We start from the raw sequence: 16263 nt of genomic DNA, 5'->3' as shown, positions 1-16263 counted from the left end.
ATAATATTTTTTTATTAGTAATACAAAACCTTAAAAGGTACCATTTTATTACAAATTAAAGAAAATAAATGAAACAACATAGTACTTTTCTATTTTCAATAATATTTTAGTACCTCCTATATTAGTAATCATCAAAGTGAGCTTTATTAACATCCTTTTTATGATCATGAAATCTCTAAAGGTCAGGTTCTTTGTGTAGTGATAAGCATAGTTGAATTCATATCTACTGAACTTAAGAGACCCAGGTTGAACTCTTCCCTCTCCTTATTTGTGTAATAAAAAAAAAAAAAAAAAGGCATGCTCTTCATATGCCACAAATATATATATATATGGTCAAACTTTAAAAAATGGCTTATAAAAATAAACGACTTTACATTCCACATGACATTTTAAATCTAAGTTTATTTTCTTCCATTAATTTAAAAGACAAAAAAGGCTTTGAACGGATTAAGCTATTGATGAGAAGAATAAGTGATTAAAGAATGATAAAAAAAACTATTAATTAAATTATTTTAAAATTTAAAATTAAATGACACGCATCTCTAATTAAATAAAAAATTATATCGGTTACAACTAAAAATTTCTTTCTTTGCACTTGAAATTTATTTTTTTTAATGATTTTTTAGTATTATTTATTACATATTAGCACAATCTTTAAAACAATATCTTTAAACATTTTATTATTATATTAATTATCATCGACATATTCTTTTTAATTACACAACTTATATATATATATATATATATATATATATATATATATATATATATATATATATATATATAATTTCCGTATAAACTTAAATTTGAGACTTTTGAAAATATTATATTATTATATTCATGTGAGAAAATATTTAGAGAAAAATATTTAATAATCATTTAAAAATAAAATTTAAATCAGTTTTAATAAACATATACTTATTCGAAATTTTAATTGCATATAATTAATTAAAATTTTATCATTAATAAAATTTTATGGTATAATTTTGAAAATATAAAATATTTAATAATAAATACAAAATTATATTATTAAATAAAATAATAAATGATCTGCTCAACTCACCAAAAAACCTTCTAGCTTCTGTATAAATTTTGACACTCTGTGCTTGTAAAGACAGATATTCAAATTTTCCTATCTTCCAACGTCCATCATCCACCCTAAGAATGTTCTCTCAAGGCCAATTCATATTTTCCCCTTGCACCACCTTTCGAATCTGAAACTCTCAACTCAAAATCTTGTCCTCATCCATTGAAGATTTGCACTAAAAGTGCTCACCTCACCATACGCCACACGGGATGAAGTGCTGAACTAAAACCAATTAATAAACAAATGGAACAATGATTAACCTCTTTATATTATTGTGTACTCACGACCCTGTTTAAGACAGGTAATCACAAAAGCAGAGCTAGACAACACAAGTATGAATGAGATTTTAACACAAACGGTAAAGTAGCAAAGAATTGTGAGAAAGGAAGAACCATCCAGTCGAGGCCCCCAATAAATCGTCTCCCTCCGCAAAGTCGATCCTGAAACAAGTAATAATTCTATACATAAGTGTGCATAAAAGGATAGCTCACCGACCAAGCCAACTTCCCTGAGGATGGACTTCTCCATCATTCATCAGCTTATCCAACACTATGTTCAAATCAACTGATTGACCATTCTCTGTCAACCTCCTAACAGTTGCTCGAACATGTTCTCTTGGAAATCCCATGTTAGTCACTTTGTCAACCACATCATCGATGGGAACCCTGTTTCCAGTTCCAGAAGAACTAGAGCCGCCACCAACCCCAGAAGCAGTAGGTAATGCATGTGGTAATATCCGAGCAGTGGGAAGCTGAGGGTACCCACTTCCACCACTGTGAGACATAGCAAGAGATGAGAGCTGCTGTGGTTTCATTGGAGGTTTGCTACCATACTGAGAAGGTGGTCCACCATAAGGATAAGGTTCAGTAGTCCCAGAAGGTGGGTCATATCCTGCTGAAAACCCTGAACTTGGTCTACTAGATGGTGGTTCAAATACGTGAGAAGGAGCCCCATAAAACTGCGTGGAAGGAGAAGCCCCACTAGCTGGCTGAGAGGATGACTGGCGTAAGCTTGGTGGGTAACTTTGAGAGGGACCATAAGGTGCCTCTTCAGGATGGTGACAAACTGAAACTGAAGGTTGAGGTTGTGGTTGAGGCAACTGGGGTGGCTGAGAGTACTGTGGTTGAGGGGCAAGTTGATATGAATGATGTGGTGGTGGTGCATGAGAGGGCTGTGGCTGCTGTGATAGAGATACCTGATACTGTGGATTTGGAGGTTCTTGCGTTTGACCAGGCGGTGAATAGTAAGGCTCTCTTTGAGGGACAGAGGTAATCTGACTCTGTGGTAACTGGCTTGGAAGTGGAGCTGGAGGTGGTAAATTCTGTTGGGGAATAGGTGGTGGAGGGACAGCAGGAGGAGGAACAGGAACAGGAGCAGGAACAGGAGGAATGGACTGTGGAAAAGTGATGGAAGGAAGCTGTTGGTAAGACTGTGGAGGGGCAGATGCTGCCTGCTGCAACTGCTGGTGAGATTGTGGAGCGGCAGATGCTGCTTGCTGCACAGAGTCCATGTGCCCAGAGTTTTGGGTTTCCAATTGTTGCTGGTCTCCCACTTGCAGCTTTGCAAGTTGTAGCTGAGCCTCAACGATTTCCTGCTTCTCCTTCAAAAGATGCACCCCTGTTTGCACCTGCATGTTATTGATGACAAACTTTAACCACACACAACATAGTGATCAACAGATATGATACAAACACAAGCTTAAAATCCACTTACAAACATGCTCTATTAACAACACAAAGAAAAGTAAAACTCATTATGAAACCTTGGATTCATGAAAATATTAACACCTCATCAAGGAAAACTTTTTTTTTTCATGAAGAGGCCTATTTTTATGACACCTCCTAGGTTCACCTTGTTGGATGTAATGTTTCCTAACCTAATGCAGCTCAGTATTATTAGGGATCATTTGTTTTAGTAGCAAAACTGAAGCAGTCAATAATGCAGCAAAGGCCCATCACTAGATAAACAATATGTTCCGAAAGAATAGAACAACTAGAAAACTATCACTAGATAAACCATATGTTACAAAAGAATAACTAGAAAACTCTTATACTCTACAGGGATGCACTTGATATGTTTTAATCATATTCCAAGGATGCTATAATACATAACAATGACCCAGTTTGTCACACCCAAGTTCCACTAAACATGACCAATATAACCTGAAACCAAAATTTCAATATTTCTCCTATAAATTGACTAATTGAATACATAATAATAGTACAGAAAACAAAGAAAATGAAATTACATACTTTGGACTGCATATGAAAGCTACCCACGTACCTCCTAAGTAGGAGGATCAAGTCCACGTAGCTCTACAAATTCTATTAGAAATTTGACAAAACTTCTCAACTCAACTCAACTCAACTAAGCCTTTATCCCAAAAATTTGGGGTCGCTATATGGATTCGCTTTCTCCACTCTGAACGATTTTGGATTAAATCCTCAGAAATGTGTAATGCTTCTAGGTCATGTTGTACTACTCTCCTCCAAGTCAATTTAGGTCTACCCCTTTTTTTCTTTCTATCCTCTAACCTAATGTGCTCTACTTGTCTAACTGGAGCCTCCGTATGTCTACGCTTTACATGACCAAACCACCTCAATCTCCCTTCTCTCAACTTATCTTCAATTGGCACCACTCCTACCTTTTCTCTAATACTCTCATTACGGACTTTATCTAATCTAGTATGGCCACTCATCCACCTTAACATTCTCATCTCTGCAACTCTTATCTTAGATGCATACGACTCTTTCAGTGCCCAACACTCACTACCATATAACATAGCCGGTCGTATGGCTGTACAGTAAAATTTTCCTTTCAATTTATTGGGAATCTTACGATCACATAAAACTCCCGTGGCACTTCTCCACTTCAACCATCCGGCTTTAATCCTATGACTAACATCCTCTTCACATCCCCCATCTACTTGAAGGACTGAGCCTAGATATTTAAAGTGATTACTTTGGGGCAGTATCACTCCATTCAAACTAACTCCTTCCCTATCACCAGTTTGGCCTTCACTGAACTTGCAATGCAAGTATTCTGTCTTCGTTCTACTTAACTTAAAACCTTTGACTCTAGAGTACTTCTCCAAAGTTCTAGCTTTCTATTGACTCCTTCTCGTGTCTCATCTATCAGAACAATATCATCCGCAAACATCATGCACCAAGGAATACTCTCTTGTATATGTTTCGTCAGTTCATCTAAAACTAATGTAAAAAGGTAAGGGCTTATGGCTGATCCTTGGTGTAATCCAATTGAATATGCCTAACAAGTTAATTCATATACTAAATATGCCTAACATGAGTCTCCATGTCATACCCAACTCCTAATAACCGTAACATAGTCCAAGAACAAACAATCAAAATCATTCATTAAGCCAACAAAAGATGTTAGGAACCAAAACAAATATCATCTATAGATTTTAAATTTGTAGAAAGAGATAATTCTTATTGATTTCAATTAATCTATACATGGGTATCTATATACAATTGATTTCTATAATTGTGTTCTACTAATTAGGAAGAAATCCTGAATAAGAAATCTTAAATAGGAATACAGAATATAGAATATACAGAGAAATAATATAGTGATTGACTTTCCATAACATAGTGATTGACTTTCCATAACACTCCCCCTCAAGTTGGAGCATAGATGTTAATCATGCCCAACTTGTTACAAATGTAGTCAATCCTAGCTCCATTCAGAGCTTTTGTGAAAATATCTCCTAACTGCTCTCCAGTTTTGATGTGTCCTGTTGAGATGATTTGTTGTTGAATCTTTTCACGAATAAAGTGACAATCAATCTCAATATGTTTTGTCCGCTCATGAAACACCAGATTAGAAGCAATATGAAGAGCAACTTGATTATCACACCACAATTTCGCAGGCAGGAAGGTCTTAAAACCTGTCTCATCTAGTAATTGAAGTATCCACATTTCCTCACATACTAATTGTGCCATGGCTCTGTATTCGGATTCAGCACTAGATCGAGAAACTACACTCTGCTTCTTGCTTCTCCAAGACACTAAATTTCCTCCAATAAAAACGCAATATCCAGTAGTTGACCTCCTGTCAACCTTAGATCCAGCCCAGTCGGCATCTGAAAAACATTCAACATTCAAATGCCCATGATTACCATATAGCAAACCTCTTCCTGGAGCGCCCTTCAGATAACACAAGATTTGTTCCAAGGCTTCCCAATGAGCAACAGTTGGGGAAGACATAAACTGACTTACCACACTAATGGCATAAGCAATGTCAGGACGAGTGACTGTAAGATAGTTCAATTTTCCTACCAATCTCCTGTATCTCTCTGGATCTTCAAACAACTCACTATAACAGTTGTAAAGTTGGAGTCATTGGTGCGCTACAAAGCTTAGCACCTAATTTTCCTGTCTCTGTCAATAGATCGAGGACATATTTTCTTTGAGACAAGAAAATACCCTTCTTACTTCTCATAACTTCGATACCGAAGAAATAATTTAACAATCCCAAGTCTTTGGTCTGAAACTGAGTTTGGAGGAAGGTTTTAAGAGATGAAATACCTGCAGAGTCACTCCCAGTGATGACAATGTCATCCACATAGACTACCAAGAGAATTAGACCAGCCTCAGATTGCCTATAAAATACTGAGTGATCACACTTACTCTTTTGCATACCAAATTCCTGTACTGCTTCACTAAATCTCCCAAACCATGCCTTAGGACTTTGTTTCAAACCATAAAGAGACTTCCGAAGCCTACAAACTTTACCCAACTCCCCCTGAGCAACAAACCCAGGTGGTTGCTCCATATACACCTCCTCCTGAAGATCACCATGAAGGAAAGCATTCTTGATATCCAATTGATGCAGGGGCCAATAATATGTAACTGCTAAAGAGATAAACAAGCGAATAGAAGTAAATTTAGCTACAGGAGAAAAAGTATCAGAGTAATCAACCCCATATGTCTGAGTATATCCTTTTGCTACAAGGCGTGCTTTTAACCTAGCCACAGAACCATCAGGATTTACCTTTACTGTAAATACCCATTTGCAACCAATAGCTTTCTTACCAGTGGGCAAAGGCAATAGTTCCCATGTACCATTAGCATCTAAAGCCTCCATTTCCTCTTTCATAGCATCACACCAGCCAGGATGAGACAGTGCCTCATCAACAGTATTAGGGATAGGAACAGAGTCTAAAGAAGTAACAAAACACCGAGAACAAGAAGACAATTGATTATAAGAAACAAAAGAAGAGATAGGGTAAGTACATGAACGTTTACCTTTACGAAGAGCAATGGGTAAGTCTAGATCAGAATCATGATCGATGATGAGGCAGGATCTCCCAACGAAGTAACTGGTGGAGGATCTGAGTCAAGAATCTCCAATCTCCTGGAATAAACATGAACAATGGGAGGTCGAGTAGGTCTAGAGACAGAAAGAACAGGCTGTGAGAGAGGACTAGACATTAGTTGGACAGTATATATTAAGAGATCATCATCCTCCCCCTGACTCTCATACACAGATGATGGAGGAAAAAATGGAGTGAACTCAAAATATGTTACATCTGCAGAAACAAGATAACGATTAAGAGTAAGAGAGAAACAACGGTACCCTTTTTGGAGTCGAGAGTACCCAAGGAAGACACATTTGAGAGATTTTGGATTCAATTTAGTAACCTGTGGACGAACATCACGCACAAAACAGGTACAACAAAAAATACAGAGTTCAACAGGGAACAAAAATTTTGTAGGAAATAAAACAGTATAAGGAATATCCCCATTAAGGACAGAAGACGACATACGATTGATCAAAAAACATACCGTAGAAACTGCATCCGCCCAAAAGTGTTTAGGTACTTTCATCTGAAAAAGAAGAGCACGAGTTACCTCAAGAAGATGCCGATTTTTTCTTTCGGCCACGCCATTTTGGGATGGGGTATCCACACAGGAAGACTGATGAAGAGTGCCATTTTGTGTCATATAAGGCTGAAATTGTGCTGAAAAATATTCTTTGGCATTGTCACTTCTTAATATGCGCACAGAAATATTAAATTGAGTTTTGATTTCATTACAAAAAGCACAAAAGATAGAAAACAACTCAGAACGATTCTTCATTAAATATAACCAGGTAACACGAGAGTAATCATCAACAAAAGTAATAAAATAACGAAATCCAGTTTTAGATGTAACAGAACAAGGACCCCAAACATCAGAATGAACTAACTCAAAAGGGGATGAAGCCCGTTTATTGACTCTAGACACAGGAGGCAAATGATGATGTTTTGCAAACTGACACGACTCACATTCTAGTACTGATAAAGACTGAAATTGAGGACACAGCTTCTTCATGGTAGACAAAGAAGGATGACCCAATCTACAATGAGCTTCAAGAGGTGTTAAGGTACTGGAGCAAACAAGCGACCGCAGTATATGATTTTCCAGAATGTAGAGACCACTTGACTCGCGTCCTCTACTAATAATCTGCTTCGTCGTAAGATCCTGAAACAAACACTGGTCAGAAAAAAAGGAAACAGAACAATTTTGGTAGACACAAAACAGAAAACAAAGAAATTGACGAAGTCGAGTTTGCAGTTTCAGAACCCATGACACAAGAAGTAGAACCATCAGCTAAAGTAACAGCAGAGGAAGTAAGATTAGACTGAAAAGCAGATAGAAGACTAGAATTACCTGTCATGTGATCTGTCGCACCAGAATCAATAACCCATTTGGATAAAGAAGACACAAGGCATGTAGTGGATTTACCTGACTCAGCGATCGCAGTGACAGAGGAATTAGTAGGCTTTAGAGATGCCTGATACTGGGAAAATTGTGCAAAATCCTCTGCAGATACCAAAATAGTTTTCTCAGAGGAAGATACCGTAGAATTCTCTGCTACCATATTTGCCATCTGTGATCGCTGATTTTTCTTCTGAAGTTACGGACAATTATAATTTGTATGGCCAGGCTCATGGCAATAATAACAAATGACTCATCTTGAGTCCTGATTAGAACTAGCCTCTCCATTATGCTGATTATTTCTGTTGCCTGTAATTCCTCCTCTACTTCCTCTTCTATTACCCTGTTGTCCATTTGGATTACGGCTAATAAGAACACTACTGGCAGGCTATGAAGATTGAGTACTCTCTGTACGAAGGACCCGTGTGAACGTTTCATGCAAAGAGGAAATCTCGTAATCGAGAGAATCGAGATTTAGGATCTCATACTCTAAAGGAAGGCACGCAAGAAAACTCATAATGACGATTGCTCCGTTGGGCCTGCTAAACTTTCACATCAGGACTAAAAGGCAACAATACATTAAGTTCCTCATATACCCGTTTAAAATCCATAAAATAAGCCATGAGAGACTTATCCTCTTTCTCAGCATGGTAGAATGCCTTACAAACATCATAAATACGGGAGATATTCCCTTTAACAGAATATAGAAAAGCTAAGTAATCCATCAATTCCTTAACAAATTCACAGTGATTAATTAAACTAATTACCTCACTATGAATCGAGTTCCGAAACTGCAAAAACAACCGAGCATCCTCCCTTAGCCAAGTTTGTCGTGTATCATCAGTGGGTGGATATTTAGTAAGGTAATCATCCTTATCAATGTTACGCAAATAGACCCTAACAGTCTTACTCCACTCCAGGTAATTCGAACTATTAAGTTTATGTTCCGTGATCTTAGTCATCACCGGAATCACATCAGAAATAACATTCTTATTGTCTGCCATTTGTTGAGATAAAGAAAACTAACCGAAACGCTAATCCAAAGTGCTTATAGCAGCAAAATAACCCAAAATCACAAATCAAGCAAATACCGAAATAGGATCTGAGAGCCAAACCTCAGAAGTCCTTTAATGGTATCTTGGATCGAACAGCGCATACAGTGGTGGAATGAGGGGGTTGAGGCGACGCCGGCGATGTTGATCAAGGTCGAAACGGCCGGTCGGCGGCCAAGGTCTCTCCTGAGCTGGGTAGTGAGAACAAATAGTCACCCAAAATTGATGACCTGCTATGATACCATGTAGAAAGAGATAATTCTTATTAATTTCAATTAATCTGTACATGGGTATATATATACAATTGATTCCTATAATTGTGTTCTACTAATTAGGAAGAAATCCTAAATAGGAATATAGAATACAGAATATACAGAGAAATAATATAGTGATTGACTTTCCATAACATAGTGATTGACTTTCCATAACAAAATTGTTGTAGTTGGGATTTGAGAGGGAGTAGAACGCATGACTCAAATGATCCTATAAAAAAATGTTTTAGCGCTCTAAATAATCACCAACTCCAGCTGAAAATGGCTTACTTCTAGCAAAACCATCTATGATCCAGTTTAATCACTGCGCTCTAAATAATCACCAACTCCAGCTGAAAATGGCTTACTTCTAGCAAAACCATCTATGATCCAGTTTAATCACTCTAAATCAGATAATCGGGCCCATACAACCAAAAGAATCCTATTTTATCGAGCGGGAAGTTCCATCTATGAGCCTAATCATTTATCAATGGCATAAATGTGGGAATTTCAGAATCTCTCTATATATGCTTCATAACTTTTAAGCTCCTGACTTAAGCTCCTAATCATCCCTTGGTGCATGATGTTTGCGGATGATATAGTTCTGATAGATTAAACGCAAGAAGGAATAAATAGAAAGCTAGAGCTTTGGAGAAGTACTCTAGAGTCAAAGGGCTTTAAATTAAATAGAACAAAAACAGAATACACGCATTGCAAGTTCAGTGAAGGCCGAACTGGTGATAGGGAAGGAGTTAGTTTGGATGGAGTGATACTGTCCCAAAGTAATCACTTTAAATATCTCGGCTCAATCCTTCAAGTAGATAGGGGATGTGAGGAGAATGTTAATTATAGGATTAAAGCCGGATGGTTGAAGTAGAAACGTGCTATGGGAGTTTTATGTGATCGCAAGATTCCCAATAAGTTGAAATGAAAATTTTACCGTACAGCCATACGACCAGCCATGTTATATGGTAGTGAGTGTTGAGTACTGAAGGAGTCGTATGTGTCTAAGATAAGAGTTGCGGAGATGAGAATGTTAAGGTGGATGAGCAGCCATACTAGACCAGATAAAGTCCGTAATAAGAGTATTAGAGAAAAGGTAGGAGTGGTGCCAATTGAGGATAAGTTGAGAGAAGGGAGATTGAGGTGGTTTGGTCATGTAAAACGTAGATATACGGAGGCTCTAATTAGACAAGTATAGCACATTAAGTTAGAGGATAGAAAGAAAAGAAGAGGTGGACCTAAACTGATTTGGAGGAGAGTAGTACAACATGACCTAGAAGCATTACACATTTCAGAGGATTTAACCCAAAATCGTTTAGAGTGGAGAAAGAGAATCCATATAGCCGACCCCAAACTTTTAGGATAAAGGCTAATCTTTGAACGGCTTCAAAACTTCCCAAATATTTTGTTATTATATTCTAGTTTCAATAGTTCCATACTTCCATCCTGAATGTATAAAAATAAATAAATAAATAAATAGAAATATCCGTGCTTTTCAAAATTGCAAAGTGAAAAAGATAGTAAGTTCAATAGTCAAAACTACACCTCAATTATAGATAGAATACAATAATGTCCATAACAACTGATTTTTGAAGATGATTATTACTATTAAATTCTATTCTGGTTTTCTCTAATTATTCAGCACCAGTTTGTTCAATACAAACTTCTAGACACTGCTTTGAAGGCCAATGAATTATGATAATGTGCAAACATTAGTCTACATGCACATTTTTATTCTTTAACTCACCATTGCATCCAGGTTTAGAAAGGAAGAAAATAAATAATCAGATGGTGAAAATACCATAAAACATGTGTGCAACAGTGCATGCATGATAAATTATTAGAAACAAAGTTCCAAGTTAAAATCCTAAGGCAATTTATCATCCATCAATGCTCAATAAGCTGAAGACAAAGATGCAGAAAACAAGAAAAGCACACTTACTTCATGCTCTCAAGCTTGCAATTTTTGCTAAAGATTAGAAATTTACCATTTGAAAGAAAAGACAAATCAATATGCCAGCAAAAATCTACAAATTTCCATTTACACCAGCAAAACTAACAAACCCTCACCTTCAGTAGTGAGCTTTCATACTTGACTCCTAAATAAATTAAAGCTAAATTTCTTTTAGTAATCAAGAACCAACCAAATCAATCAAAATTACAATCTCACATCACCATTATCTGATGAAAAATCTTAATTCAAAACACAGCTTATAAAATCAATTTGACAACAAGACATTCAATTCACAACACACAAACCACAACCATTAGCTCCAAAACCCCACAAAGTCCACAATTTATAGCTTGAATTTGATGACCCTGCAAACGCACACCAGCGCGTATAAAAATTCAGGCAAACCTTAACCCTAATCCATCAAGAGAAATGAATGAAATATATATATAAATATAGGCTCGTAATCAGTAGCTAGTTTGATACCCAAAACCATACTCCTTAATCTCCTAGCTTTCTATCTAGCATTTTGTTGCTTCCATAAATTCCCAGTAAAATCATTGGTTGGGATAAGTTCTTTGATGATTAAAGAAGGCAGTGGGACCTAGTTTGTCTCTCAAAGGTGTTGGAATTGCATCTCTCTCTCTGTCTTTCGTTTGATATTCCATTTCCAGGAAAAAGGAACATCCAAGCTTGATTAATTGAAGGGAACAGAGGCATTGAGGCAATTTTGTTGGTGTTGGACAAATGAATCTTGCCTGGAATTGGTTGGAGAAGATAAATTTCTGTCACTACAACTCATGCCCCTCTCCCTCTCTGTTATCCCCCAATCTCCTCTCCCATTTCTTCTTCTCTTTTTTTTTTTTTTTTCTTCTCTTTTTTTTCTGTTTAGTTCTAGAATCCATATTAGTTCCACACCCCCCCCCCCCCCCTCTCCTTTTTTTAACTCTTAACTCTAGATATTTCCTTTAGTAACCATTTCAACTAATAAAGTTTTTTATCGTTATTTTTATTCACATAGGATATCAGGGTGTTACACAATTAGTTTCCACACCAACTCTAATCAATGAAATTGGAAAAGAAAAGGCCCATTGAGTTTCTACCAACCAATGAATAATACAAGCATTGGACTAAGTGTAGTACCCATGACAACATAAGCAAGAACATTCATGATTATTAGGATTAGATGTAAGCATATACATTGCATAATCTTCACGTCACTAAAATCTTCCTTCTTTATTTGTCAGTCACTTGAAAATAAGCAACATAGATAAGCTTTTAGTTTCAAGGGACCAGACACCATATCTTGGTATACAAAGTAGAGAACTGGAAAAGGAATAAAAACTCTGTTACGATATTGCAAGAAAAAGCACATCATAGGAAGCAAACTGATTAGGCTTTTCTATGGCATCACTTATGCCCTAAGCTTGTTTAAAGAGTGACATTATGACATCCATTATCCACTGCATGCATTTAGTTCGACCTAAGGTACTGAAAACAAAGCCAGCCTGAATGTTAAGCAAGTTCAACAACACAGGTACCTCTCTCAAAATGTTCTCCAGGTGTCTCATTTTCCCATCTGTGATTCCATGATTGTTTCCAACAGAAAGCTTCAAATCATCCACAGAATTCTCAAGGCGGAAGGTTCTGCTCTCCAGTTGTGTCAGTTGTGCACTGACACCTTCCAGAATATGTACCAAATTATCAGCATATTTCTTCATTGATTTATCAATGACAGACACTATTGCTACATCAGAAGCATTTTGATCCTTCCCAGCAAGGACTGTTGCAGGTTCAATAGAGTCCAAAGAACCATAATTCTGTACGGAAAATTATAGCAGCATAAGCTTATGAAGGTTTTTTTTTTTTTTTTTTTTTGTGAAAAGAAAAAAAGACAGCACTCTTACAGAACCATCTAATAGCACATGAAAAGAGTAATCCAATCTTATCCCAAAAAAAAAAAAAGGATTAATTAAATCCAAGACAACAAGGGAAGCTTCCTGTTCAATCTAAATACAATATATAGAAGTAAACAAAACAAAGGACAATTTAACTTGAGAAACAGCAAAGAAATAGCAATAGGATTGAAAAAAACAATCTTTTGATCCCAAGATGGAAAGTATGAGAAAAGCTCAACCAGGAGACTTATAGCTGGCTGCGCCCTATAAATAAGACAATGAGAAGAGTTAAAAGCAGTGCAAGCAACTTCATACATATTGGTTTTTGATGGCGCTGCCAGGGGACCTGGGTGCACAATCTCCCTCCCCCATGGATTGGTCATGACAAAGTAGCCTCAATTGTTTTATTTGGAAGAAATCAATCCAATTTTCAGCTATACTGTCACTACTAGAATTGTGATAAATAGAACAATAAAGTACGCCTCCTTTGTTTTTCTGCATAATACATTTGACAGAAAAAAGAGACTAGGAAGCAAGCAACTAATGCTACTAGACAGATTGGTATCTTACCAATTCATCAAATTAAAACCAAAAAAGTTGGTTTATCTCCAAAAGTTTGCTCCCTATTTACAAACGCAATTCAATACAAAACCCAATCCAGAAACGCCAAAATACTAAACATTATCACTACCTGATTATGAACTAAAATTAAAGTCCCTCACCAAAATAAACACTTTGTTTAAAACTCTACCGGATTATATTAAAAAAATACAAAAAAAAAAAAAGTAAGTTGATCAAAACACAAAACCCATGAAGACCATAAAAAGCCTTACTCTGATAGGCAAGGCAGCAGAATTGTGAACGGAATTAGATTTAGAATCAGCAGAATTCCAAACCCTAGAGGCAGAAGTTGGAGATCCGAGACCAGCAATGGAAGAGTCAATACTCGAAGAAATAGAACGAATCGGCTGAAAATCGTAACTGGGAACGATCTCCTCCTTCCTAATCCCATTATCACCAGCACTTCCAATGATGGAACTAGTATTGCAATTATAATGACTCTGGTGTTGACTGTCGTCCTCGGGAGGATTCATCAGATCAATAAAATCTCTGCTGGCGGTGATGGTGGTGGTTTGCTTAGGGGAAGAAGACGTCGGCGATTGATTTGAAGTTGAAGAAGAGATCAAATCCATTATCTGCTTGTCCATAAACTGAGACGTATTCGTCATCTCACAAAACAAAGAATTGTTTAATATCAGGGGTTTAGAATTTTGGAGTAATGGTTGGGTTTCTTCTTTTCCACGAAAACAACCTCACACGGTCTGGTTTTGAGCCTAAACTCTTGTTGTAATTTAGATGAAGGTAAATTATTATTATTATTATTATTATTATTTTGGAAACGTAGGTAAATTATTAAAATTAATTATTTAATTTTTATATTTTAAAAAATATATTATTTAATTTTTATATTTTATTTATATTAAATTATTTAATCCTCCATTAATTTTTATTGGCCAATATTTGTCAAATTATTATTTATTTTTATATTTTACTAAAATTAATTAATTAATACTTATAATTTGGCTCGATTAACTATTTAATTCAATAATTATTTTTTATGTATAAATTATTTTAATTTTTTCCTCTTTATTTTTATCTGGATCCAACCTATGGGCCAGACCGACATTAGAACTTGGGCTAGCCGAAAGCCCTCGAGAACCATAGTAATGCTAACTATTCATTACCCCAATCCGAAAGCCCATTTTTAAGCCTATTTTTAAGTTCAATTTCAAGAATTAAACCGGACAGAGTCCGGTCATAATATGAATCATATAACGGAAAGTTTTTGTCTCGTCCGACCTGTAAACACCATATATAATCATTTGGGGAGCTCAGCATATCCTCCACATACTCATAATATCATAAAATCCAATGCGAGCTCAGCTCTCTCATCCAATCCAGTCATGTATGCATTCAATGTTCTTACAAATTCAACATAATATTATATTACAGTTTCAAATTGATTAAAATACTCCTAACATATACAGAGTCTAAAATTTGACTAAATTGTATAAAATACATTAGATATTACTAATTGACCTGTGAAGAAGATTAGCAGGTTAGTAACAATAAGTAATCCTCTTGTAGCCTGAAAAAATTAAGATGAATAGGAGTGAGCATTCGACTCAGAGCGTAAAATACCAATTTTAACTACAATTTCTATAGCTACCTAGAGCTAATGCATCATAAGGAGTGGAATGTAACACCATCAAAATTTTTATGCACATCACATTATAACAGTAAAAAGGTAATTTGGAGCACTCACACACCCAATAATATTCAAACAGTACATTTATGGGAGCTAATCCTCTGTACAGCTCTCTTAATCCAATTTCTGCCAGTGAGTGTCTCTCAAGCCAGACTTTTGCTTGATAAACCAAATGCGGGGGCTAGCAAGATCATCTCAAGCCGCGCCTACCCTGACTTATCCATAAAGGACCGTGTCCCAGCGAGTGTCTCTTAAGCTGCATCTACCCGTCATATCCATATCCAATACCACACCACATGCATACCAACGCACTCACGCGGCTCTAAATTTCTATAAACAACATCCATGACATTTTATTAATTAAGAATGCAATATAAAACGTGCTTAGTGTTTAACTACATAGATACATATTTATAAGTAATGCATGAGCATGCCTGAACATATAATAATATTGAAATTATAATTAAAATTAATATTTTACTCACAAATTTGAACCGAGGTTACTGCGGCGACTAGGGGGAGGAGGAAGGCTGTCTCGGCTCACCTGACAAATTTTATTATAATTATTTAATATATTTGACTCAATACAAGTTTGGAAAAGACAAAAGACACCCTAAGTCGTGTCGAAAATTCAGTAGAGTCTCACCTATACCTAGGACCTATCCAATCTGCAAAAGGGCTCAAAATGTACTTCTATATCCACAAGTCACACATCTACAACTCAATCACATCACATGGCCCCTCCTGGGCCGATCCAAACAGTCAACAACCACAATTTGAAAAATTACAATTTAGTCCCTATAATTACCCCTTTTGCAAAAACTACCCAAATGAGTTCTAAAAATTCTAAAACTTTGCCCTGCGGTCCTTAGCAATATTATTAAGCTAATGCAAAAGTAATTATATTTTTCTAACCTACCACGAATATTTTATAGATTTTTAATTAAAATCAAGTACTAGATAATTAAGAAAAAGTAGGGTTCGGATTTACCTATGCTAATTCCAACCTTGGGGACGCGTCCGAAACGTC

At 36.2% G+C, this 16263-nt stretch overlaps 1 protein-coding gene across 2 annotated transcripts; it reads right to left on the bottom strand.

Moving 5' to 3' along the window:
• Positions 1–1323: 1323 nt before the first annotated feature.
• Positions 1324–14316, bottom strand: LOC110646738 (uncharacterized). 2 transcript variants are annotated; one of them, XM_058136770.1, is made up of 4 exons: positions 13798–14315; positions 12608–12886; positions 11381–11434; positions 1324–2714 (listed from the first exon to the last, which is right to left on the bottom strand). In XM_058136770.1, the coding sequence occupies exons 1-4, from the start codon at positions 14191–14193 to the stop codon at positions 1575–1577; spliced, it is 1869 nt and encodes a 622-aa protein (XP_057992753.1). In that variant the 5' UTR covers positions 14194–14315; the 3' UTR covers positions 1324–1574. The 2 variants fall into 2 exon arrangements, with proteins under 2 accessions (XP_057992753.1, XP_057992755.1); XM_058136772.1 differs by lacking the exon at positions 11381–11434 and having other exon boundaries at positions 13798–14316.
• Between the last annotated feature and the right edge of the window lie 1947 nt (positions 14317–16263).

The sequence above is a fragment of the Hevea brasiliensis genome, chromosome 15, assembly GCF_030052815.1.
Source record: "Hevea brasiliensis isolate MT/VB/25A 57/8 chromosome 15, ASM3005281v1, whole genome shotgun sequence".
Lineage (NCBI taxonomy): Eukaryota > Viridiplantae > Streptophyta > Magnoliopsida > Malpighiales > Euphorbiaceae > Hevea > Hevea brasiliensis.
The sequence above is the reverse complement of the archived record's forward strand: the minus strand, read 5'-3'. Positions and strand labels throughout refer to the sequence as shown.